At 42.0% G+C, this 26,650-nt stretch overlaps 1 protein-coding gene across 8 annotated transcripts; it reads right to left on the bottom strand.

The window, feature by feature from the left end:
* Positions 1-689: 689 nt before the first annotated feature.
* TSEN2 (tRNA splicing endonuclease subunit 2) lies at positions 690-26,340 on the bottom strand. Of its 8 annotated transcripts, none has more exons than XM_077821077.1 (12): positions 26,292-26,340; positions 24,182-24,389; positions 23,037-23,118; positions 22,860-22,896; positions 8,487-9,042; positions 8,156-8,233; positions 7,526-7,576; positions 6,614-6,752; positions 5,445-5,481; positions 4,326-4,437; positions 1,378-1,467; positions 690-1,006 (listed from the first exon to the last, which is right to left on the bottom strand). In XM_077821077.1, exons 2-12 carry the CDS (start codon positions 24,368-24,370, stop codon positions 947-949), a joined length of 1,431 nt encoding a protein of 476 aa, XP_077677203.1. In that variant the 5' UTR covers positions 24,371-24,389; positions 26,292-26,340; the 3' UTR covers positions 690-946. The 8 variants fall into 8 exon arrangements, with proteins under 8 accessions (XP_077677203.1, XP_077677206.1, XP_077677202.1 ...); XM_077821080.1 differs by having other exon boundaries at positions 26,308-26,323; XM_077821076.1 differs by lacking the exon at positions 26,292-26,340 and adding an exon at positions 25,922-26,252.
* Positions 26,341-26,650: the final 310 nt, after the last annotated feature.

A 26,650-nucleotide genomic window follows, 5' to 3' on the forward strand; every position in this document is an offset into this window, starting at 1 on the left:
TTTTAATACCAAATCACAGTGATAAGCATAAAAGTAGCAAGCTGCCCAGCATTCAGAGTTTTATTTATGTTAAATACAGCAATAATTGGAATTTCAGCTGTGCTTTGAGAAATTTCAACCTAAGTCAAAGTTAAACTAGATTTTAGATTACCAACCATACCAACGAACTTGGGTATCATCTCTCTCCCCTTCCCTCTATTTGACGTAATCAGAACTGCTTGCTTTATGTCATATAGGCCCTATGCTGTTTATATAAGGTACTTATTTGGCTGCCCTATTAAAATAGTATCTGTCTCAGTCTTCACTGTAGTTATCTCCACAACACCTCTTATTCTCATTTTACTGAGGCACAGTGAGACTATATGACATGCTTAAGATCACACAGGAAGTCTGGGACCTGAATCCTAGTCTCCCAAATCCTAAACTAGTGGGCGATCCTTCGTCTCCCTGGTAACGCTGCTAACAAAGATTTAGTTCAATCAGCAAAGGCTTGTGCTTTCAGAGCAGGAACAGAAGAGTTTATGTAGTGGCTGTGAGGCACTAAATGGCCATAGCATGCAGTCTAGTGATCAGTGTGAAGTCCTAGATGCGTGTGGATTTGTTACATATTATGCTGTTAGCAATCAATGCAGTGCAGTTAGTTTTGCTAGCAACAAGTTTAGAAGTTCTATAGGAATACAAAGGTATGCTGGATTGGGAAGAGATTACTTTAATTTTTTTCACATGGACAAATACAGTTCTCCATTTTGTTTTTTCGGTACAACCTTCTCTGACAGTACACACCATACTCCATGTTCAGTACAATTTTAAACAGCATTCAGACATGCATTCAGAATATTTTAAACAGGAATATGGCTCAACTCAGCCATGTAAAGATTAGATTTTTCTCAACCTAATTTGCTTATAATATTTGCTCCTTTAACACTGGATTTCTTGGTCCATCTTATTATAGTTCATCTTGTTCACTGCGCTCTCGGGAGGAGACCCAACGATTTACAATCAGTTCCTGAAAGAGAAACATGGACTATTATAAGAGCAAAAATAATAAAAAAAAAAGCTTCCCCCCCTCCCTCCTGTCATGCCAATCATAACTCGGTAGCAGCAATTCTTGATGCCCCAACCTACATTTAAAGATTAAACTTTGGGACCAGCTACCTCTGTGCTAGGCCTGCCCTCCAATGAATTTCTACCAACTCTGGGGTGCAACAGAATCTATGATGCTCAACATCATGGTCTTGTGCTCTCCAGAATTTGAAACATGCCAGAGAGAAAGCAAAAATTAAAGTGTGATGCTATGTTAGGGAGCTAGAGTCTTCAACTGCCTCAAAGGATTGCTCAGCTAGCAAAGATGAAGAAATAATTCGGAGCACAACTTACTTGAACTTTAATTCTTTTTAGACAGTCTGGAGATGACATTTCTTTCTCAGTCATATCACACGGTCTAATCAAGTAGCATAACATAAGTTCCTGTCGACAAATACATGAATATTCCTTATGTGAGACAAATGTACAAGCTTCTATTGATTTTTTGAAACTCGTTTTAAATTAGAATCTCAGGTGTTTAGTTCGAACAACAGATCTCATCTCTTAGGCAAATTAAGAGGTATATACACTTGTATAAGATTTGTTAATGGGAACTAGATATACATACTGAGGAGAGAACACACCCATTTGTGTATCTGCCTTGAGGCAGATATTAACACTCATGTGACACCTGGATACCCTAACCTCGCCATGGAGCCGTTGCTGCGAGCGATCTCCAATGGTGCAGATGGCTTCAACCTCCACGGTGAGAGGGTGAGCGTCCTGGCTTACGCGGATGACCTGGTCCTGACCGCGAACGACCCAGAGAACCTCCAATGTATGCTAGATGCCACCAGTTGAGCTGCTGATTGGATGGGGTTCTGCTTCAATGCAAAGAAGTGCACCTCTCTCCACATCGACAGCAGCAAAAGGGACTTGGTGTAGACGACAGGGTTCCAGATCCAGGGCGAGCCCGTCATCCCCCTGGCAGAGGGGCAGGCGTACCGGCACCTTGGCACGCCGACGGGTTTCCGTGTCTGGCAGACACCCGAGGACACCATCCAGGAGATCTTGCAGGATGCCGCCAAGATCGACGCCTCCCTGCTAGCACTGTGGCAGAAGATAAACGTCCTGAACACCTTCCTGATCCCCCGCATCTCGTTCGTCCTAAGTGGATCCGCTGTGGCGAAGGTACCCCTCAACAAGGCAGACAGGATCGTCCGGCAGCTGGTGAAGAAGTGGCTGTTCTTTCCCGAGAGAGCCAGGAACAAGCTGGTCTATATCGCTCACAGGCATGGCGGTGCCAATGTCCCCCGCATGGGTGACCTGTGTGACATCGCGGTGATCACCCATGCCTTCTGCCTGCTGACGTGTCCTGACGCCATGGTAAAGGAACATTGCAGCAAATGCCCTCCATGACACAACAAAGAAGCGGATCGGCAGAGCCCCCTCCAACCAAGACACTGCCAGCTTCCTGAGCGGTCCCTGGATGGCGAATTCGGACGGGACGGTGGCGACATCGCTTCACTGTGGTCCCGTGCTCGCAATGCCACACGTCGCCTGGGGGAGCGCATCGGCTGCTGCTGGGAGTGGTGCTAGGAGCACCAGGAACTGGGAGTCCTGGTGCCGCAGATCAGGTCCAACGACAACACCATCATCACCCCGAGCGCCAGGGGCATGCTGGAGAGGACCCTGAAGGCGGCCATCCACTCACTGTACATGGAAACCCTGAAGCGTAAACCGGACCAGGGTAAAGCCTTCGAACTGACCAGCAAATGGGACGCCAGCAACCACTTCCTCGCCGGGGACAGCTTCACCCGTTTCACCGACTGGCGGTTCATCCACCACGCCTGGCTCAACTGCGTCCCGCTCAACGGAGCCATCCGCCACGGGAACTGAGACAAGCGTTGCAGGAAGTGCGGCTACTCCAACGAGACCCTGCCCCACATCCTGTGCAGCTGCAAGCCCCACTCCAGAGCCTGGCAGCTGCGCCACAACGCCATCCAGAACTGCTTAGTGAAAGCCATCGCACCGTGCCTGGGGGAGGTCGCCGTGAACTGCGCCATCCCCGGTACGGACAGCCAGTTGCAACCTGACGTAGTCACCGACGAGGCCCAGAAAAAAATCATCCTCGTCGACATCACTGTCTCCTTCAAGAACAGGACCCCGGCCTTCTGCGAATCCCGAGCTTGTAAGCTGGAAAAATACACCCCCTTGGCCAACACCCTGAGAGCGAAGGGCTACGAAGTGCAGATGGATGCCCTGATCGTTGGAGCCCTGGGCGCTTGGGACTCCTGCAACAAGCGTGTGCTGTGGACCTGTGGGATTGGTCGACGCTACGCACGGCTCATGTGGCGCCTCATGGTCTCGGACACCATCCAGTGGTCCAGGGACATCTACATCGAACACATCACCGGCCACCGACAGTACCAGGAGGTGTGAGCCGGTACGACATCGTGCATCAACTATGGGGAAGGGACTGAGAGAGACTTTTTCCATTGGACCATATGAACTGGAACCATAAACTCACTGAACATTAAATCCCACACCAAATGAGGTAGATCCATTCTCATCATCGTATCCACTCATTATATTCCACACCTGAACATAGCCATTATATGGACAACATACCCCCATAGCTCAATGCCTGTACTTTGACCCATTAAACTTTTACCCCCAATCGGGGAGATTGCAGATTATGTATTCCTTACGCCACCCGCTCCTAAACCGAATTTCACACCCCTTGATAATCTGCACCTTATTCCCTGATAACCAGAAACTTCTATGCTTAAACTCTGTACCATTTTCCTTTTTACTTCAACATTATCTTAATAAAATTATCTATATAGACAGGTCATACAGAACTGGTAACCTTTTAGAAGTTTGCATGTCCAAAATACTTTCCTATTTGGGCAGGTGAGTGGAGGTGGAAGGAAGTTTGTAAGTGCTGAGTTGGAAAGGAATGTCACTCCAGGACTTCCCCATTCTGCACCCCTTTGTTTTCCCCCCATAACTTTCAAAGAGCCTGCACAGATGTGACCCTCCTGCTCCAACCAAGGAAACCTGCATATGGATCCCTTACAACCCATCAACATTGCTACAAATACTGGCCAGGAAAGGATGTATTCAAACACCACTACAGTGTGCTGCCCCCCCAACATAAATATGAAGCAATCATGCTCAGAACCCAAATTCTGATCCAAGTCCAGTATTGCTTTTCCACAAAAAATCTTCAAGCTAAACTATTATATTTACCAGTTAAAACTATTTCTAGATGCAGAATCAATCTCTTATGCTGTTACCTTAGAAACATTCATTGTTGTTCTGTTCAAGCCAGACAAAGACATCCAGTTGAGCGGTCTGCGCAGTGACCCTACAAAGTTATCATTAACCAGTTCAGCAATGACCGAGTAACTGGAAAATAAACCCAAAGAATAGTTTGCAAAGAGAAAATTATGGTCACTTAAAAATCCTGTAATTTAAAAACTTCAGCCTGAGAATATTTGGCTATTGTGACTGTCATAGCCAAACAACAAACCTGTAGGCTGCAGACAAGCCATAAGACCTGCATCAGTTTCTACTAGACAAGGAGGAAGTGGTGAATGCAGTACTTAATTTGTGCCAGGCCTTGCCAGGGCTGAGCCTGGCACCTCTAGGCTTGGAGCTTCATAGCACTGGCACCTCTGGGCTTGCCACGTCAGTTATGAAAGTAAAAATTTGCTTGTGCCCTGGCACCTAATTGCTTGAGCCCCGTTACCTCTTTCATTACAAATTAAGCACTGATGGAGAAGGTAAATGGTGGATGCAGTGAATGATAGTTCCTCTCCCCACTGCTCCTACCTCACCCCACCATCCTGCTACTCTTCTTTCAACAGTGTTCTCTTGAGAGCGGCCATCTTTCATTCACACCCCATAACTAAATTTGATTGGCAGAGGAATGGAGATCACTTATGACTTATGGGCTTTTTTCCTAGGTTACCCCCAAAATTACCTAAATCATCCATAATACAAAAGAGACAGTATTACAAAAAATCAGATTATTTCTCTAATTCCAATCAGCACATATGACATCTAGAAAGGCCAGGGAGGCATTCTGAGGTCTTCAATTATATTCTTAAATATCTGTATATGAACTTACTCTCAAACTTCGTTTTGTGCTTCTAGTAAAATGACATGTTGATTCAAAATATTTGCTTATCATGCATGGTTAACCTTTCTGGTTAGAAAAATTTGTTTTGGATGTAGAAGGTACAAGGCAGGAAAATCATACTTTTAATTAGGAGAAAAATATCCCACTAAAAAGGGGGTGGGGGAAGAGAGAAAATTGTATTCATTCATTTGAAACAAAAATAGAAGTTAAATCACACTAGTCAAATGCAGAGTAAGTGTTTTATAGTCAGAATATAAAGTGAATGCCAAACCTTGCATGGTAAAAGGGGGGACCTTTTCGATATAGCACTGCAACAACAAAGAAATACCGTATTAGCCAGAGAAACATGAATTCCCAATTTTGGATCTCAGTATCAGAATCCTTATAAATAACTAACAATCATACTCATTACATAAACTATTGCAGAATCAGAGGAGCAAGGCTGAACCCTTTCAACAAGCTCCAGCTGATCCAGTAATTGCATGGCACATGTCAAAAGCCGGTGCTGTATAAAGTGGACAGGAAACAAAATTCACACCAGAAAGTAAACTGCCGAAGAACAAGCTCAAATAAACTCATGTAGGCAACCAATATCATCAACATTTCACCTATTATAATGGTATTTTAGTGGACAGTGAAGAAATTGTATTCAGGCACAACTTCTATACCATAACGATTGTGTGTTAACTCCCAGTGCGCACACAAAAACGTTCCTTGAGAGTCTTATAGTAGTTTCATCTGAATGAAAAGAAGCATTCTGCTATGTTATACAGACATGCTTTTCTTCATGGTTTGCCATCATTTTACAATTTTCTATTAGAGGATAAAATTATACTATCACTCATTTCAATCTACAAAACTAATCAAGAAATTATTACTTAACAATTCTTAAGCTATTTACTACAGAAGTATGGACACTACTGAATATGTCCATTTGGGAAGAAATCTTAACAAAACAAAAATAACTTCACTTTATGCTCTAATCCAACTCCCACTGAATTTGGTGGAAAGATTTTCATAGAATTCAACACAAATTGGATCAAGCTGTGAGAACAGAGAAAGCACACTACTCCAAACACTCATTAACTCCACTTGGGCTTCTCTGCAGAGTGGGTGGATTGGTTCATGAGATGAATTGGTTCATGAGGTGTGCAGTTCCACAGCTAATATCAAGCCAACAGGCCAAAGCTACAGGCCCTCCATGTCACTTACAGCCTGTTTTGGTACCAATGAATCCACACAGGAGCAAACCATAGCCTCTGCCTGCATTAATGCCTTATCTGCTAGCCTATAGCCTAACCAGCGTGGAGAGTCATCTTCCTCACAGGAGCTGTGGAGATCTGCTCTGCTTGTACAGCTCCAATGTCAAGTTTAAGCAGTGCACTGGCCATTAAAGATTTAGTTGAAAGCTATTCCATTTTTGAAAGGAAAACTACTCACAGAGATCGGTTCCATACTTCAGTCCTACTTTGGGGACCCATCCCTTACTTCGGAAGTAGTGATATGCCATGTACGTAGTTCTAAAATTAGGTTGCACTTCACTAAAAACTTCCCATAGCTTCAAAATAGTTAAAGGTTCCTAAAAATCATAACCAAAGGCATTAGTATTATTACACTAATATTACAACCTACTGCTCTTACTTACAGGGAAATACCCAGGAAACGTTTCACATAAAACAGTGTCTTTAGTAGAATATTCCATTCAAGTACCAAATATCCTAATCCCAATGCAAAAAGACTACACTTGAGATACTAGCACTATGGGAGTCCATTGTCTGCAACAGACGTCTGCTTCAATAGGGGTTTACCAATCAATACCAAACCACAAACACCACCACCACCACCACAAACAACCTTTGAGTTAGCAGAATTCTGCTAGGTCTCATGTTGGTAGCTCAGGACTCGAGAGCGAGAACCCTACACCGATGATATACATAAAGAAAAATAAAAGCTATTGTTTGTTATGAAAGACAGTGGTTACAATTCAAACTGAAAACTTTTTCATGAAAGGGAGGGCATTCCTCTACATACTTCTTTCCACATCCCCCTTTTCTCTTGTATTTCTCCCACCTACTCAACACACAACCTTTCTTCTACAGAAGGTATCTTTTTATCTGTACTTTGTTGCTAAATAAAAAGCATTGCACAAATATTCTTATATCTACACAAATAGAAACACAACTAAGGAGAAAATTTCCAAACCCCTGTAGTTGGTAGTTGCTGCCTTTGAGATTAGCAGCATGTGATTCTGTCATAGTAGTTGGAAGTTTGAGACAGTGATCTAGATCCAAGTCAATAGTATTTTGCATCTTTCAGAGCAAAAGTCGCAGATAACCAAATGTAACATCTTACCTCATTATAATAAATACTCAAACATCCTAGAGCATAGACCAAGAAAAATGCCTAAAAACATAAAAAGAGTAAGTTAAAATACACTGTCTGTATCACATGGAGACCTGTAGTTAAGATTTACATGTTACAACAAACTCTAGAATTATCACATAAAAGAAGTTTGAAAGCCACCAAAAGAGAGGCATTCCCAGAGAATCACCTTTGAAGTATGTCATTGTGACTTTAAAGATAAACCAGCATTATCGGAATTTTACTCACAGGAGAGCAGCATATGCAAACACTGTATTCTAATTAAAGCAGTGTTTATAGATATTTTTGGAAGAAAGAGTAGATACAGGATTTATGTGAAAATTATAGGTCCATTCCTGCAGCCCTTACTCATGTGACTAGCCTCTCTGAGATAAATGGAATTATTCATGTGTGTAAAGTCTACAGAACTGGACCCTTCAATGTCTTTCACTATTTCCATGTAATCTACAGATCATTAAAATTATTAGTTTACCAAAAACAGTGCAAACATTTTGGATTTTAAAAATCAGATCATTCTTTAAGAAAGAGGTATTTTTTGAACAGATCAGTGCTTTGTTCTGATGTTAGAAGAAAAAGAAGTTTCACAATATTTAAACATACCTCCTCCAGACTGAGTTGCAAATATTCAAAAATCCTAAATGGATTTCTTCTGCATACTAATTTTTCCCTTTTGATTAACTAAAAGAAAAGGTATAAAAATAAAGTTATAAAGAAGCAACAAAAAAAAAAAAAAAGGAAATGTGTGTTGCATTCAAATGACATTTTTCAAACATCTTAGATTCCACCTTAACTTTTCATTAAACATTTATTAGTGATTAATCTACTATATAGATGAACATTCAAATTGACAATACTGAACTGTGAAAAGAACACTATATTTAGTAAAATTAAATAAATTACCCATGAAAAAAGAAAAACTTGCTTGGCTTACATTTGATTCATCATTTGCTGCTTCATCTTCATGACACAATTTGCTTTCTTCTTCCTGTACCAATACATACTCATAAGCATATTCTTTCCCTTTGGCGAAGTCATGAAATACTTGGTTAATATAGTCTTTGGCCTTGCAGCCACAGTGCACAATAAAATCATCATGTTTTTGGCAATGTACTTCAACTATAGCTTTAGTATTCAATGTATACCGTTCCTCAGAGCCATAGTTGGCCGATGGATCATCGTAAGCTGAATCACCTTCCAAACAAGCTTTCTTGCAGTCTACATTCGTGTTATGACATTTAACATTTGATGCTGCTGAATCGCCATTATTTATGGCAAAATCTCTTGAAAGTTTCATTCCATCTTCTACATTTTCCATTTCTGCAGCCATTCTGCAGTAAGAGTCATCATTTTGTGCAACTTCTTCTTCCCCTTTCATAAAAGGCAGATCAAATGGCTTAGTATAATTTTCAAGAATTTTGTTAACGGAGCAGTCATCAAGTCCTTGTTCTTGCATTAGGCTTTTAGCCCACTCTAGATGACACTGGTACCTGGATAATGGGAAAACAAGAAGTGGAAGATTCTAAGGCAGAGTATTGTTCAACTAATACATGAAAACTAGGGCTGACAAGCAATTAAAACCATTAATCACAATTAATCCCATAATTAAAAAATTATCATGCTTAATCACTTGGTTAAACAATAATAGAATACCATTTAAATATTTGTGGATGTTTTCTACATTTTCAAATATATTGATTTCAATTACAACACAGAATACCAAGTGTACAGTGTTCACTTAATATTTGTAATCAAAAATAAATATATGCACTGTAAAAAATAGTATTTTTCAGTTCATCTCATACAAGTACTGTAGTGCAATCATGAAAATTGAACTTACAAATGTAGAATTATGTACCAAAAAATAACTGCATTTAAAAATAAAACAATGTAAAACTTTAGAGCCTACAAGTCCACTCAGTCCTACTTCTTATTCAGCCAATCGCTCAGACAAACAAGTTTGGTTACAATGTGCAGGAGATAATGCTGCCGCCTTCTTGTTTACAGTGTCACCTGAAAATGAGAACAGGCGTTCACATGGCACTATTGTAGCCGGATGTGACTGTGCACCCCATAAGGCTTTATGGAAATATGCTTATGAATGTATATATATGACATAACTGGAATATGTTTTATGCTACATATGCCATGTAACATATCTTTGTAAAAGTTATGATCTACTGAATCTATTCATCCTATTTGTATGCATGTATCATTTTTGTATTTGAAGTTATGAATATTGGCTGTGTACTTGCTCGATTTTTAAGTAGCCTTTGTAAAGCACTTGGTCAGCTTCTTGAGAAAGGAATGTGAAAATTAAGTGCCCAATCAAGAAACACTTAAACAATGGAACTTGGAAGGCTCCAATCCACATAAGAAGTCTTCCTGGAGACAGTCAAGATAGCATGTGGGCAACAGCTGCTGCCTGTAAAAACTGAGTCATGCATTGACATGTGGTTTGCCCATGTGACTCCAACACTCCATCTTGGAGCTGGACTTTGCATAGGAGAGAGGAGGGGGTCTCCACCCACAAGAGAAAGTCTATTTAAGCCCATGGGAGACCCCTCCATTTTGTCTTCAGCTGGCTCACGAGATATCCTCTCCACCCCCAAGGATACCTGAAAGAAACGGGAACAAAGGACAGTAAATACAGGGAATGTGAGTGATTGCTGGACCCAAACTAGAAGGAGACTAGTCTGTAAAAGGAAGCTTACTGGAACACCTCTGAGGGTGAGGTTTTATCTGTATTCAGTTTTCTTACTGTATTAGACATAGAACATGCAAGTCTATTTTATTTTGCTTGGTAATTCACTTTGTTCTGTCTGTTACTACTTGGAACCACTTAAATCCTACTTTCTGTATTTAATAAAAATCACTTTTTACTTATTATTTAACCCAGAGTATGTATTAATACCTGGGAGGGGGGAAGAGGGGGAAAAACAGCTGTGCATCTCTCTATCAGTGTTATAGAGGGCGAATAATTTATGAGTTTACCCTGTATAAGCTTTATACAGGGTGAAACGGATTTATTTGGGGTTTGGACCCCACTGGGAGTTGGGCATCTGAGCGTTACAGGAACACTTCTTAAGCTGCTTTCAGTTTAAGCCTACAGCTGTTAGGGGACGTGGTTCAGGTCTGGGTTTGCAGCAGGCTAGCGGGTCTGGCTCAAACCAGGCATGGCACTGAAGTCCCAACCTGCCAGGGCAATAAAGCAGAGGCAGAAGTAGTCTTGGCATATCAGTTGCTAGCCCCCAGGAGGTTTCTGTGATCCAACCCATCACACCGGAGTGGCAAGATATTTACGTGCCAGATGTGCTAAAGACTAATATATCCCTTCATGCTTCAATCACCATTCCAGAGGACACACGTCCATGCTGATGGGTTCTGTTCGATAACTATCCAAAGCAGAGCAGACTAACGTTCATTTTCCATCATCTGAGTCAGATGCCACCAGCAGAAGGTTGATTTTCTTTTTTGGTGGTTTGGGTTCTGTAGTTTCCACATTGGAGTGTTGCTCTTTTAAGACTTCTGAAGGGATGCTCCACACCTCGTCCCTCTCAGATTTTGGACAGCACTTCAGATTCTTAAACCTTGGGTCGAGTGCTGTAGCTATTTTTAGAAATCTCAGATTGGTACCTTCTTTCCGTTTTGTCAAATCTGCAGTGAACGTGTTCTTAAAACAAAGATGTCCTGGGTCATCATCCAAGACTGCTAGAACATGAAATATATGGCAGAATGCAGGTAGAACAGAACAGGAGACATACAATTCTCCCCCAAGGAGTTCAGTCACAAATTTAATTAACACATTTTTAATGAGCATCATCAGCATGGAAGCATGTCCTCTGGAATGGTGGCTGAAGCATGAAGGGACATATGAATGTTTAGCATATGTGGCACGAAAATACCTTGCAAAGCTAGATACAAAAGTGCCACGCGAACGCCTGTTCTCACTTTCAGGTGACATTGTAAATAAGGAGGTGGCAGCAGTATCACCCATAAATGTAAACAAACTTGTTTGTCTTAACGATTGGCTGAACAAGAAGTAGGACTGAATAGACTTTAGGCTCTAAAGTTTTACATTGTTACATAACTGCACTCAAAAACAAAACACAAAAGAATCTACATTTCTAAGTTACACTTTCACGATAAAGAGATTGCACTTCAGTACTTGTATGAGGTGAATTGAAAAATACTATCTCTTGTTTATCATTTTACAGTGCAAATATTTGTAATAAAAATAATATAAAGTGAGCACTGTACACTTGGTATTCTGTGTTGTAATAGAAATAAATATATTTGGAAATGTAGAAAAAAAAACATCCACAAATATTTAATATATTTCAATTGGCATTCTATTGTTTAACAGTGTGATTAATCGCAATTAATTTTTTTTTAGTTAATCGCATGAGTTAACTGCGATCAACAGCTCTAATTAAAATCAACAATACAATATAGAAATGAATGTTAATGCTTCCATAATTCATTTTTTAATTTAAAATATGTTTTATATATCAACTGAGGGATGTTTTTTAAACTGATCCAACACACTAGTTAAAACGGAGAGTAACCAATTTATAAGACTCTTTGGTATTCTATAGTGCTGTGATACTGTAGAAAACAAACAACTCTAGATCGCCATAACATTAAGTTTACTACATATTTAAAAAATAATTACAGATTTACCTGTAGCTACATGCTGGGATCCCAAAGAGAATGTTATAGTGAGGATTGAGTGAATAACAGATTGAACTTCTTAACAAGCAGCTGAATAACACAAACTTATCTAAACATGAAGCCTACAAAAAAAATTAGACTAAGATTTAAAAGGTGAATTAGTTCAAATTCTGGATTTATTTAAAGGAAAAGACTAAACAGTGTTTCAAGCTCAGTGGGTTCAAATCCACTAAAAGTTAATGAAACAGGCTGACTCTGGCACAAGATTTTCGGACAAATCCTCAGCTGGTGTAAACCAGTGGAGGTCCACTTACTTTAATGGAGTCAAGCTGATTTACATCAGCTGAGGATCCGGAACAAAGGAAGTCTGAAGAGCAGGCACTTCCTAATGGCTGCTATATGAAAGCTAACCATGCTATAAAGCTTAAAGGCCCAATTCTGCAGTACTCACTCAACCAAATATTAAAGGAAGTATTGCCTGTGAAAGGACTTCAGGATCAGGCTTTATGATTATCAGCTACTGCAGTGAAGACTTTATATAAACAGTTTTCATATGTTATACCAGAAGCTAAAAGTAGAAATTAAGGATACTGATTTAAACAGCCAGCAATAGAACACTGAAGACCAATGTCAAAATATGTCCAGAACTAGTTCTCAGCTACAAACAGAGGCTCCAGATCTTTGCAGAATTTCAGTTTCAAATCAATAACATCAGTATCTGAGGGTGCTGTGCTTTGGATATATTTAGACACAACTAATTCAGAAATGCCCTTGGAAAGGTCATTCCAAAGTAAATTAAGGGATACTATTGTAAATAGTTTATAGTTGAAGAAGAGCGGTCTTGTAAATGATAGTTCAGTGGTTTGAGCATTGGCCTGCTAAACCCAGGGTTGTGAGTTCAATCTTTGATGGGGCCATTTAGGGATCGGGGGCAAAAATTGGGGATTGGTCCTGCTTTGAGCAGGGGGTTGGACTAGATGACCTCCTGAGGTCCCTTCCAACCCTGATATTCTATGAACTTTAAATGTAATTTGAACAGGCCATCAACAATAATATGATAAACATCTGAAATGGTCTTTCCAAATTTAAAAAAAAAAAAAAAAACACAACTTTGTTTTACTTCTTTTTGCAGCTCTAAGGAGATGGGAACACAAGGAAGATCATCAAGGTATTTAACTCATTTAGGAAATGTTTTTCACTCTATACATTTATATCTCCTAGGACTGTGGCATACTTCAGATTTCAAACTGTAAAATCACAGGCATTTGGTAATTCTAAGGTACTTTAAGAAGGTCTACTAAATAGCAAGTCTTAAAGTGCAAGTGGCAAAAAAAACTGGACATGTTCTCTTTGCTCCTTTATGATGTATAAAGAAGATCTGAAAGCCTCCCTGTTCCACTCCCATGCCCCCAAAATAAAAAATTTCTGCTTTCTTTCTTACATTAGATACTCAGGTTTTGTCTATCATGGAAGACACTACCGCAAATGAAAAACTGGTAGGATTATGACATCTGTCATAAATATAAAGGGAAGGGTAAACCCCTTTGAAATCCCTCCTGGCCAGGGGAAAGCTCCTCTCACCTGTAAAGGGTTAAGAAGCTAAAGGTAACCTCGCTGGCACCTGACCAAAATGACCAATGAGGAGACAAGATACTTTCAAAAGCTGGGAGGAGGGAGAGAAACAAAGGGTCGGTGTGTCTGTCTATATTCTGTCTTGGCCGGGGATAGACCAGGAATGGAGTCTTAGAACTTTTAGTAAGTAATCTAGCTAGGTACATGTTAGATTATGATTTCTTTAAATGGCTGAGAAAAGAACTGTGCTGAATAGAATAACTATTTCTGTCTGTGTATCTTTTTTGTAACTTAAGGTTTTGCCTAGAGGGGTTCTCTATGTTTTGAATCTAATTACCCTGTAAGGTATCTACCATCCTGATTTTACAGGGGGGATTTCTTTATTTCTATTTACCTCTATTTTTATTAAAAGTCTTCTTGTAAGAAAACTGAATGCTTTTTCATTGTTCTCAGATCCAAGGGTTTGGGTCTGTGGTCACCTATGCAAATTGGTGAGGCTTTTTACCAAACCTTGTCCAGGAAGTGGGGTGCAAGGTTTTGGGAAGTATTTTGGGGGGAAAGACGCGTCCAAACAGCTCTTCCCCAGTAACCAGTATTAGTTTGGTGGTGGTAGCGGCCAATCCAAGGACAAAGGGTGGAATATTTTGTACCTTGGGGAAGTTTTGACCTAAGCTGCTAAAGATAAGCTTAGGAGGTTTTTCATGCAGGTCCCCACATCTGTACCCTAGAGTTCAGAGTGGGGGAGGAACCTTGACATGGTGGCATAGTGGTGGGATTAACCTGAAATCATTTTGAGATCCAGTTGAGATTTTTTGAACTAGAAATACAGATTTTAAAAAGGAATTTTTTTTTCCTTTGGAGCTGCTGTAAAACCAGCTTGTTTTCTCTCTGCTTTGGAGCCAGAGCTGAGACAAAAGGGGATTATCTTTGTGAATTGCAGGTTTTCTTTGCCTGGAGGCAGGGTACTTAACTCCTGCAGGGAAATTCACAGTCTTCCGACCCAGAGGGTTCCCCCCCCAAAAAAGTAGATAGGGAGGGGGGTGTTCTACCCATTTGCTTGGAGACAAAAGTGGCAGGGGTTTGTTTTTTTTTAGGATTTTGATTTTTTTGTTTTACAAGGAGCACAGGTTTGAAAAGGAAATTTTTTTTTTATTCCGTTGGGCTGCTGGTAAGCAGGTTTCCAAGTAGTTGGAGGTTTTTTGCTTTGATTTGGGCCCAGAGCAGAGACAAGGGAATTGTCTTTTTCTGTAGGCTGACAATCACTATCAGACAATAGGTATTCTATTCCAGCACAGCAAAATTTTACAGACAAGTTTTGTTTATTTCTAAACCTTGGGTGTAAAGTTAGTTAAAACAGAGAGGTTAGAATGACAAAATCCACGGCTCGACACAAGCTGGAATTAGCCAGATTTCAGGCTGCGGAAAGACAAAGGGAACATGAATGACAGATAGAACTCATGCGGCTGAAGAAGGAACAAGAAAGGGAGGCAGCGAGAGAGGCAGAACACCACCAAGCGGCTGCTCACAGGAGAGCTATGGAAGCAAGGGACAAAGAACTGGAGGAGAAGGAAAAAGAGAGGAAGTATGTGGAGGAGATGGAGAAGATAAAGGCTCAGCAGAATATCCCAACAAACCCTAGTAATCCTTCTCCAAGTACCACTTCCCATCCCAGAAAGTTCCCCACCTACAAAGCAGGCAATGATACTGAGGCCTTCCTAGAAAACTTCGAAAGGTTGGGTACAACATCTCTACTGACCAATACATGGTAGAGCTGAGGCTGCAGCTCAGTGGACCATTAGCTGAGATGGCAGCTGAAATGCCTAAAGAACACATGAACAAGTATGAACTGTTTAAATCCAAGGCGAGAGTCAGAATGGGGATAACACCCGAGCAGTCTCGTCAGAGGTTCAGAGCCCTAAGGTGGAAACCAGACATGTCATTTACCCGACATGCCTACCACATTGTGAAACATTGGGATGCCTGGATATCAGGAGCAAGTGTTGAATCTCCAGTAAATTTGCCCTTCCTAATGCAAATGGAACAATTCTTAGAGGGTGTTCCTGAGGAAATAGAAAGATACATCCTAGATGGGAAACCCAAAACTGTAATCGAGGCAGGAGAGATTGGAGCCAGATGGGTGGAGGTGGCAGAGAAGAAGAAAACTGGTCGCAGTTGGAGCAGAGACCAGAAGGGACAACCCCAGACCACACCCTATTACCGGGGGCTGCCCACGGCCCCACCTACCCCCCAAAGAACCCTCCAGACCCCTTATTGTCCCACCACCCCATTCTCCAGCAACCCACCTCGCCCCAGTGACCCGTCAGCTGGACGATGTTTTAAATGTAACAAGCTGGGGCATGTAAAGGCAAACTGCCCCAAGAACCCCAACAGATTACAGTTCATTGCACCAGAATCACACCAGAGGTCCGCAGGCCCAGATACCCTTGGAGCGGAGGGAAACTGAGTGTGGGCGGGAAGAAGGTCACCGCATGGAGGGACACCGGAGCACAAGTGTCAGCTATCCATGCTTCCTTAGTGGACCCCAAATTTAATCAACCCAGAGATCCAAGTGACGATTCAACCCTTCAAGTCCAACTCTTTCAATTTGCCTACAGCCAAGTTGCCTGTCCAGTACAAGGGCTGGTCAGGAATGTGGACTTTTGCAGTCTATGATGATTATCCCATCCCCATGCTGTTGGGGGAAGACTTGGCCAATCATGTGAAGCAGGCCAAGAGGGTGGGAATGGTCACCCGCAGCCAGGCTAAACAAGCCGTGAGGCCTAGCTCTGTTCTGGAAACTTCTATCAGGACCTGGTCAGAGGTGATGGACCCGGACCCCAGGCCAATGTCTGCAACAGCAGTAGTGGATCCAGTCCCAGAGACCCAGACGGAACCAGTCCCAGAACCGGAACCAGCCGAACAACCAACACCAGACCCAGTGTCAGCACTGAATCCAGTACTTGCAACCTCAACACCAGAGGGCCCCACCAAACCTGAACTGGCAGTAGCCGATAACCCTACAGAAGAGGCTCAGCCGGAGCCTGAATCCCAACATAATGCACCAGCGGAGAGCGGTTCACAGTCAACAGAAACAGCTCCATCCCCTATATCGCTTCCAGAGGGACCAAGCCTAGGTCCACAATCCCATGAGGAACTGATGTCTCCAACATCAAGGGAACAGATCCAGACCGAACAGGAAGCAGATGAAAGCCTCCAGAGAGCTTGGACGGCGGCACGGAGCAACCCACCGCCTCTCAGCTCTTCTAATCGATCCAGGTTTGTTGTAGAAAGAGGACTTTTATACAAGGAAACTCTTTCTGGGGGACACGAGGAAGACTGGCATCCTCAGAGACAGTTGGTAGTTCCAACTAAATACCGGGCCAAGCTCTTGAGCTTAGCCCATAATCACCCTACTGGCCATGCTGGGGTGAACAGGACCAAAGACCGTTTGGGGGGGTCATTCCACTGGGAGGGAATCGGCAAGGATGTTTCTACCTATGTCCAGTCTTGTGAGGTGTGCCAAAGAGTGGGAAAACCCCAAGACCAGGTCAAAGCCCCTCTCCAGCCACTCCCCATCATTGAAGTTCCATTTCAGCGAGTAGCTGTGGATATTCTGGGTCCTTTTCCGAAAAAGACACCCAGAGGAAAGCAGTACATACTGACTTTCATGGATTTTGCCACCTGATGGCCAGAAGCAGTAGCTCTAAGCAACACCAGGGCTAAAAGTGTGTGCCAGGCACTAGCAGACATTTTTGCCAGGGTAGGTTGGCCCTCCGACATCCTCACAGATGCAGGGACTAATTTCCTGGCAGGAACTATGGAAAACCTTTGGGAAGCTCATGGGGTAAATCACTTGGTTGCCACTCCTTACCACCACCAAACAAATGGCCTGGTGGAAAAGTTTAATGGAACTTTGGGGGCCATGATAAGTAAATTCATAAATGAGCACTCCAATGATTGGGACCTAGTGTTACAGCAGTTGCTCTTTGCCTACAGAGCTGTACCACACCCCAGTTTAGGGTTTTCCCCATTTGAACTTGTATATGGCCGTGAGGTTAAGGGGCCATTGCAGTTGGTGAAGCAGCAATGGGAGGGATTTACACCTTCTCCAGGAACTAACATTCTGGACTTTGTAACCAACCTACAAAACACCCTCCGAACCTCTTTAGCCCTTGCTAGAGAAAACTTACAGGATGCTCAAAAAGAGCAAAAAGCCTGGTATGATAAACATGCCAGAGAGTGTTCCTTCAAAGTAGGAGACCAGGTCATGGTCTTAAAGGCGCTCCAGGCCCATAAAATGGAAGCATCATGGGAAGGGCCATTCACGGTCCAGGAGCGCCTGGGAGCTGTTAATTATCTCATAGCATTCCCCACCTCCAACCGAAAGCCTAAGGTGTACCATATTAATTCTCTAAAGCTCTTTTATTCCAGAGAATTAAAGGTTTGTCAGTTTACAGCCCAGGAAGGAGACGACGCTGAGTGGCCTGAAGGTGCCTACTACGAAGGGAAATGTGCTGGTGGTGTGGAAGAGGTGAACCTCTCCATGACCCTTGGGCGTATGCAGCGACAGCAGATCAAGGAGCTGTGCACTAGCTACGCACCAACGTTCTCAGCCACCCCAGGACTGACTGAACGGGCATACCACTCCATTGACACAGGAAATGCTCACCCAATTAGAGTCCAACCTTACCGGGTGTCTCCTCAAGCTAAAACTGCTATAGAACGGGAGATCCAGGATATGTTACAGATGGGTGTAATCCGCCCCTCTGAAAGTGCATGGGCATCTCCAGTGGTTCTAGTTCCCAAACCAGATGGGGAAATACGTTTTTGCGTGGACTACCGTAAGCTAAATGCTGTAACTCGCCCAGCCAACTATCCAAAGCTTATATTCTACCAGCTTAAGTTAAAAATTCTTTTCCTTGCCCTTGGACGGTATTGCTGCCACCAAGTGATTTACACGAAAATTCAGGGAAGGGTCACTTGGAATCCCTATTCCCCAAAAATATCCCCCCCAAGCCCATTCACCCCCTTTCCTGGGGAGGCTTGAGAATAAACTACCAACCAACTGCCTTAGCAATGTGAGCACAGACCAGACCCTTTGACTATGAGACCCTGAAATCTACCAGGTTCTTAAAAGAAGAACTTTATTTAGAAAGGAAAAAAAAAATAAAAGAATCACACCTGCAAAATCAGGATGGAAGGTAACTTTACAGGGTAATAAAAAGATCTGAAACACATAGGATTCCCCACTGGGCTCAGCTTCACAGTTACAAAAACAGGAATAAAACCACCTCTGTAGCAAAGGAAAATTCACAAGCTAAAACAGAAGATAATCTAAAGCATTTCCTTGCCCTACTTACAATTTCTATGAATTTAGATGGATTATTCCAGGTATATTTTCAGGAGATGTTGTACCTGCTTGGTTTCTCCTGCCGTCCGTAGAGGGGAACAACAAAGAGAACAAACAAAACCTTCCCCCGCCCAAGATTGGAAAGCATCTTCTTTCCTCATTGGTCCTTCTGGTCAGGTGCCAACTAGGTTATTTGAACTACTTAACCCGTTACAGGTAAGGCGATTCAGTATAGCTGCCAAGGAGGGGCTTTATGCTACCCTTCTCTCTCTATTTGACACCTCCAACAACAACAACAAAAAATTTAGCTGTAGGGAGAGAACTCCAACTGCAGCTATTTGGCAGCCACAGGGGTAGAATTTCTGCTTCTTTTTTCCTTTTAACAGGCCAGCCAGCCATTAGTTAAAGACAACTATTTGAAATTTACGAATATCTTGATCAAAGATACCAGCTCAAGTTCAAATTGAAGGTCTAGGGTAAAAAAGTGAACATGGGACTATAATTCCTAAATATAAAAAAAATGCTTACTAATCTTTAAGATAAACCCAAACTAAAAAGACATCATCAACTTGAAATCTAGAGTTTTTTGTTTTTTTTATGGTTTGAAGTAATTTCAGGCACTACATAAGAATGGCCACACAGGGTCAGAGCAAAGGTCCATCTAACTCAGTATCCTGTCTTCTGATAGTGGCCAATGCCAGTGCGCCAGAGGGAATGAACAGATAATCATAAAGTGATCCATTCCCTGTCGCTCATTCTCAGCCTCCGGCAAACAGAGGCTAGGCACACCATCGCTGCCCATCCTGGCTAATAGCCATTGATGGACCTATCCTCCATTAATTTATCTAGTTCTTTTTTGGACCCTATTATAGTCTTGGCCTTCACAACATCCTCTAACAAGGAGTTCCACAGGTTGACTGTGCATTGTGTGAACAAATACTTCCTTTTGTTTGTTTTAAACCTGCTGCCCATTAATTTCATTTGGTGACCCCTAATTCTTGTGTTATGAGAAGGAGTAAACAACACTTCCTTGTTTACTTTCTCCACACCAGTCATGATTTTATAGACCTCTATCATATCCCCCCTCCCCCTTAGTTATCTTTTCCAAGCTGAAAAGTCCCAATCTTATTACTCTCTCCTCATATGGAAACTGTTCCATACCGCTAATAATTTTTGTTGCCCTTTTCTGAACCTTTTCCAATATATCTTTTTTGAGATGGGGTGACCACATCTGCACGCAGTATTCAAGATGTGGGTGTACCATGGATTTATATAGAGGCAATATGATATTTTCTGTCTTATTATCTATCCCTTTCTTAATGATGCCCAACATTCTGTTCACTTTGAATGCCGCTGCACATTAAGTGGATGTTTTCAGAGAACTAGCTACAATGACTCCAAGATCTCTTTCTTGAGTGGTAACAGCTAATTTAGACCGCATCATTTTATACGTATAGTTGGGATTATGTTTTCCAAGGTGCATCACTTTGCATTTATCAAAATGAGAGACGTGTGTCTCTCTGCCAATTATGTGACTATACAATCACAGTTTCTTATTTTTAACACTTTTTCTCTCTTGCTGTTGCTATGTAAGAGATGCACACAAGCAGGAAGAAAGTGACTGCCTATTTAGGGGAAATAGTGAAACTAAGGGTTGTTAAAAATAAATTTTAATCTTTTTCAATCATCATAATTTTAGTTCTTACTTGTAATAGTAGGCATAGAATTTTCAGAGAGAAGTGGAATTTTTAAACTGACAAATGTTATTTCTATAGGAGATTATTCTGATACCTAATTTAAGACAAAAGTCCCAAACTGTTATTATAAAGACAATTATAGTCAGCTACACAGTTTTAAAACTAACAGTGTGAGTAGTAGTAGTAGTAGTAGTAGTAATAAAATACTTTACCTCCCCAACTGAAATTTTAGAGATGGCAATTAAGTAGAAAACAAAAGCACTGTAAGAACAATTAAAACCAAAACAAGTTATGCAGATGAACATGAAATTCAAATCCCTCTCTTCAAAAGGAAAGCCCTGAATCATCCAGGGCTATTTACTACAGACTGGTTTTAAACGGTTAAAAATTTTGATCAGCATATATAATATGACAGTAATATTATATAAGATGGTTTCATACAGCGCTGTCCCTACATGGGTGTGGGGCCTGGGGTGGAAGTGATGGATTCATCTCTTCTGGGAGTGACCGCGCTGGCCAGTTGCACTGGCCTGTGCGACACCCTAAAATGCAGGGCCTGGAGTGGGGGGCCCCTAGGGCGGAAGTGATGGATTCGTCTCTTCCAGGACCGATCACACCGGCCATTGCACCGGCCCACGGGGCCCAGAGCAGTCGCCCCAATTTGCCCTACCCAAGGGACGGCTCTGGTTCCATATCTTTCATCACCGAATAAAATAGACGAACTTTTATTGTACTCTACTGGATAACCATACAATAGTACTTACAGTACACAGCATTTTAGTCAGATGAATAAAATGCTTTGAAGCATGCTGTATATCCTGCAATAATGTGGATGTCACTATTTCACCATGTTTATTCCTCCCCACCCCCAGCAACTGTTCCTCAGACATTCTTGTCAACTGCTGGAAATGGCCCACCTTGATTATCACTACAAAAGGTCCCCATCCCGTCCCGTTTCCCCCCCACACACACACACACACACTCTCCTGCTGGTAATAGCTCACCTTACCTGATCACTCTCGTTACAGTGTGTATGGTAACACCCATTGTTTCACGTTCTCTGTGTATATAAATGTCCCCACTGTATTTTCCACTGAATGCATCCGATGAAGTGAGCTGTAGCTCATGAAAGGTTAATCTCAAATAAATTTGTTAGTCTCTAAGGTACCACAAGTACTCCTTTTCTTTTTACTATTGCTACTGACACCTGAAGTGGTTAATACCATTTATTAATGTATTTTGTGGTAGTGTAATTATGATGCATTTCTGCAGTAGCATACATCTGATATTAGGAGGTGGGTGAAAGAAGCATTTGACATGTGTTTACTTTAAATTGAAATGGTTATTATAAAAAAAAGACTACATTTTGTAATCCTGTGGGTATGAAAAACAATACAGCAACTAATTTATGCCCCCCACTGGTTGTTTCTTAAACTAGTTGGTTGAATTTAAAACAAAAAACCCCCACCAATTCCATAACTTATTTCTTGCATAATAAACAAAAATACTAAATCTGAAGTCATCATGCAGGCAAACTCAGGAAAAAGATCATGCTATGTCAGATTAAAATTTTATGTAAAACATTACAATTGTATTAAGTGTTAAAGACTGTTTCTGCCCCCTCTGAATGAGCCTAATAAGCAAATAGGAAAACTATTAAAAACAGCCCCAGAATAGTCCCCCTTTTTTTGTTGCAGAAGTGTAAAGGTTTCCTTCTACATTCACATAATCATGAATCAGTTGCTCATATTATAGTGAATACACTCTTGGCTCTAACCCGCACTGCGTACTCAAGCAAAACTCCCAATAGCTACATGGAAAAAACAATGCTAGGAATGTTATCTAATATTTTATCTGTCTTCAATAGGATTTAGGAACTGGAAACAAGGAAGAGAAACAAAACTATGTGAATCAGCCTTTTTACAAGCCAGTTTGGGAACCATTGGGCTAAAACATGAAGCAGAATGGACTGTTACTGTACAAACTTAGGATGAAGCAGGAAAGTTGCACTTACTTTTTTGATGAGAGTATGGGCATGTTTATCTTGACATCTGCATTAAAAGAGAAAATGTTATTTACAAGTGTTTTGGCAATGCAACGATCTACATGCATGGATCTGCAATTAATAATTAGGACAAACCAAGTGGATATTACTAAAACTGTCAAGAGAGTGGAAAGTAGTATGATTTACCTTGCCACTTAGCAACCAATAAAGGGTCTGAAATATTGTATTCTGGTCTGCTTCTCGAAAGGATACCTTTTCCAAAATAGCCCTGCAGGTGCAGGGAAAAAAAAGCTGATCAGAATTATTGATACAGAAAATAGAAAGGAGTATCTATCCAAAGATCTAGATGCCCCTATCATAAATTACAAAAACACCATTAGATCAACCACCAAACTCACGCACCCCAAAACATGTGAATTCTCTCAAAGGCCCACCTCTGCAGCAGCCCATGTAAACGTCTTGCAGTATGCTGCGAAGGTCAATAGATATGGGCTATTTCAAAACAGGAGTGAAAAATCTGTTGCAAAGCTTAGTGTCCCCTCACAGAGAATGCACTACCACCAGCGCCCTCTCTTTTAAATTGAGAGGTAGTCAGCTTGAGTGCCACTGCCAATTTCATCTGTGGTATTATGACACAAGGATAGAGGCAATCTTTCAAGTAGTGAGGTGCCAAATGATTTGCGGCTTTATGCATCAAACCCAGCACCTTAAATTCAATTCAGAAGCCAAAAGGTATTCACAGCATATCATGGAGTACCAGTGATATGTGCGGCCATGTAATGGCCATGCCGCTGCATTCTACGCCAGCTTAAGTTTCCTGACTGATCTAAGGTTTGTTATTTAACGTCTAACAATTAATCCAATATTAGGCACATAGAGTTGAGATTAAATAAATGTTTTCTTTATTAATCCTAAACATTTGCATAAGCATAAAACTTTAATAGTTTTTTAATCAAGATGCTATTTATAATTTTTAGAATATATTATTTTTATACTGATGACTAAGTGAGGTTCCAAGAACAGGAAAGTCCTTGAATGATATTCAATTACTATAAATCCTATTGACCTTATTATTCTATTACCTTATTATTGACCTTATCATTGGGCATTAGGAATAAAGAATTATCTTTATTGCTAGTTTTATGACTTCTGATGCTGTATTACCATTTTGCTCTAAAAATTTTTTTTTTTTTCAGGTTAGGAATAAAACGCTTATAAATTTCATATGGAACACAGATCAAACTACGCTAGAGAACGTTGTGTACGGAGAGCGTTAGCGATACCACGAATAGCATGCATTGAACATAGAGAATTCAACCATCGAATGTCACCTTGCTATACAGCTGTTCTATGTCTTCGGGGTTCCTCACAATTACATTGTTGTTAATAACTTCAGCCTGGTATATCTTGAAATCCTTCCCACAGATGTCTTCCTGGGAGGCAGGAATAGGGAATGGCGAATCATATGACTCAAACACTCTTCTTTTCCTTCTTGGGGCATGGAAAACTGTTTCTGCCATTTCCCAATAGTAATTTTCCCTATACAATGATAGGGTAAAGACAAAGAGCAGAGAGAGACATTTTTAATATTTTAGAAGCTGGTTTATTTTACTTACCTGGACATCATTTTTGGCATTGCAAATCAGCAATAAAACCCAGGTCTCCCAACTCCCATTCTCTAATCACTACACGATACACCAAGAATTATTTCTTTAACAAGTTATTCTCATTTTCTGTATTGCAGCTGGACCTAAAGGCTAGGTCCCATTGTGCTATCCATTGTACAAACATACAGCAAAGAACCAGTCCCTATTGAAAAGAGTTTACAATCTAAGTTTAAGAGGAGATACAACAGGTGGATACGACAGACAGGGTAGCACAAGGTAACAGTAAGACAATTACAATGAAAAGGAGTACTTGTGGCACCTTAGAGACTAACAAACAAGTACTCCTTTTCTTTTTGCAGATACAGACTAACACACCTGCTACTCTGAAACAGTTACAATGAGCACCAGTCCCAGCATGCTGCTTAACTATTGTTAAGTGTTTTGTAGGCATCATGACAGGGGTGAAAGGATTTTAAAGAGCTTTTTAAAAAGAACAATGTGGTGCTTTGGAGATTTTTTTTTTTTTTTAAACCAGAAAAGCTCCTTCCATGCATAAGTAGTGGTATAGGAAATAGCACAATAGTACTCTTCAAAAATTTGACAAATGGACAATCAACAGTGGTGTCACTGGTGGCAAATCAGAGGCGGTTGTCTACATCTCAATAGTGTAGACAAGGTAACAGGGAGGGCATTTCTATGTTGACTGTTATTATTAAAGACATGCCTACTGCCACAAACCAATCAACAATATAGCACACATAACCAAAAAGATGGGAAGGCATAGCCAAACCTTTTTTAAAAAGTGCTCTGTTCTTCCTGTGGGAGACCAGTAAACCAAATAACCAGCTAGATAACATTTGTAACACACACTGCCTTATTCTCTACTATTGGGCACCCTGTCTAACTTAGGCCCGTGCAAAGTAGATGTAAAATCACAACCAGACCAGATGTGTCCTCTCCCCCCAGCCTTTTAACATCTTCTTTGCATAGTACCACCCTGTGCCAGGCTCTGGGAATCAGGCACTGCCTTTCCCTACTTATCACAGGGTATGTTTACGGCAGCACGCAAATAACGAACGCAGAGGGGACAGGCCATGTCAGTGCAAGGTCCAGCCACTGTTACACTGGGACATCAGCAGCATCACCATACTGCGCATACAGGCATCATCAGGCGGTCGTGGCAGGGGTCTCCTCTCCACAGAGCGGGGCACAGCGGAGGTGCTGGGCGCCACCAAGGGAGGCTCGAGGCCTGATGTTCTAGCCCTGTGTACGCCATGCGTGCAGGCCATACACCTACTCTGAGGCGCGGAGTGACTCTCGCCGGCCCCCCTATGGCGGTGGCTGAGGCTGAGCCGTGTCACGGGCTCCCCAACGCCACAACAGCCTGTTCTTCTAGACTAGGCGCCCTTCCGTTACCATAACAACCACGGGGCCGTAAAACAGCGACGACGTCGCAAAACAAACCGACTAGCGGCGCGAGGGAGCCACGCGACCTCTTAGACTTAAGCCCAGCCTCTCTCAGGCCCCCGTTTCTTCTCGCGCGCACAAGTGGCGGAGCGAGCTTGGAAGTAGTTAACGCTAGCTTCCGCGCATGCGCACTTGACTGGCTCTGGGAACGGAGGAAGCTGAAAGGCAGGCCGAGAGACCACCCCCAAATTACAAAGGGGCCGCGCCCAGTGGGCCGGGCGCTGCCAAATGTGGGGGGTGAGGAGGAGCCTTCGTCGGTCCGCCCCACAGTTTGGGGGAAGGGGCCTTATCACCCCATCTCACGGCGGGGCGGGCCCTGGGGCAACCCCAAATCCCTCGCCCCCCTTCTGCCCCGCTCCCACAGAACCTGGCTGCGACCAGACCAGCGTTTGGGTAGGAAAGACGAAGCGGCTCGGTCGGGTAACGCCTCTCCTCATGTCCACCCGCCCACGTGTGACGTGGCTGAGGCTCAGCGCTGTTGCAGTAACACCTAGAGGGCTGGCGCAAGCTGGCCGGTGTCTGTTGGAACAGTATTTATTGACCGGTTGCTTTTTTCAGAGAAATAACTTGCGGATAAAACCAAACAAAAATCTCATCCAGTGACATTTTCTATACAACTGCTTCCTTCTGTGGAGACCCACTTTACATATGCTTCTGCACAGAGTTCAGTTAAAATACTGTGAACTTTGATTCGCTTATCAGATAGGCAAGAAGAAAAGGAGTACT

The sequence above is a fragment of the Eretmochelys imbricata genome, chromosome 7, assembly GCF_965152235.1.
Source record: "Eretmochelys imbricata isolate rEreImb1 chromosome 7, rEreImb1.hap1, whole genome shotgun sequence".
NCBI lineage: Eukaryota > Metazoa > Chordata > Testudines > Cheloniidae > Eretmochelys > Eretmochelys imbricata.

Bases quoted from the DNA above. Each gene is read 5' to 3' on its own strand.
- TSEN2 (XM_077821077.1), bottom strand. From the start codon at position 24,370: ATGGCAGAAACAGTTTTCCATGCCCCAAGAAGGAAAAGAAGAGTGTTT. The intron at 22,897-23,036 runs GTAAATCATACT...CTTTTAATGCAG, and splicing joins ATTGGTTGCTAAGTGGCAAG to ATGTCAAGATAAACATGCCC. The intron at 7,577-8,155 runs GTATGTTTAAAT...TTATGTTTTTAG, and splicing joins TGCAACTCAGTCTGGAGGAG to GCATTTTTCTTGGTCTATGC.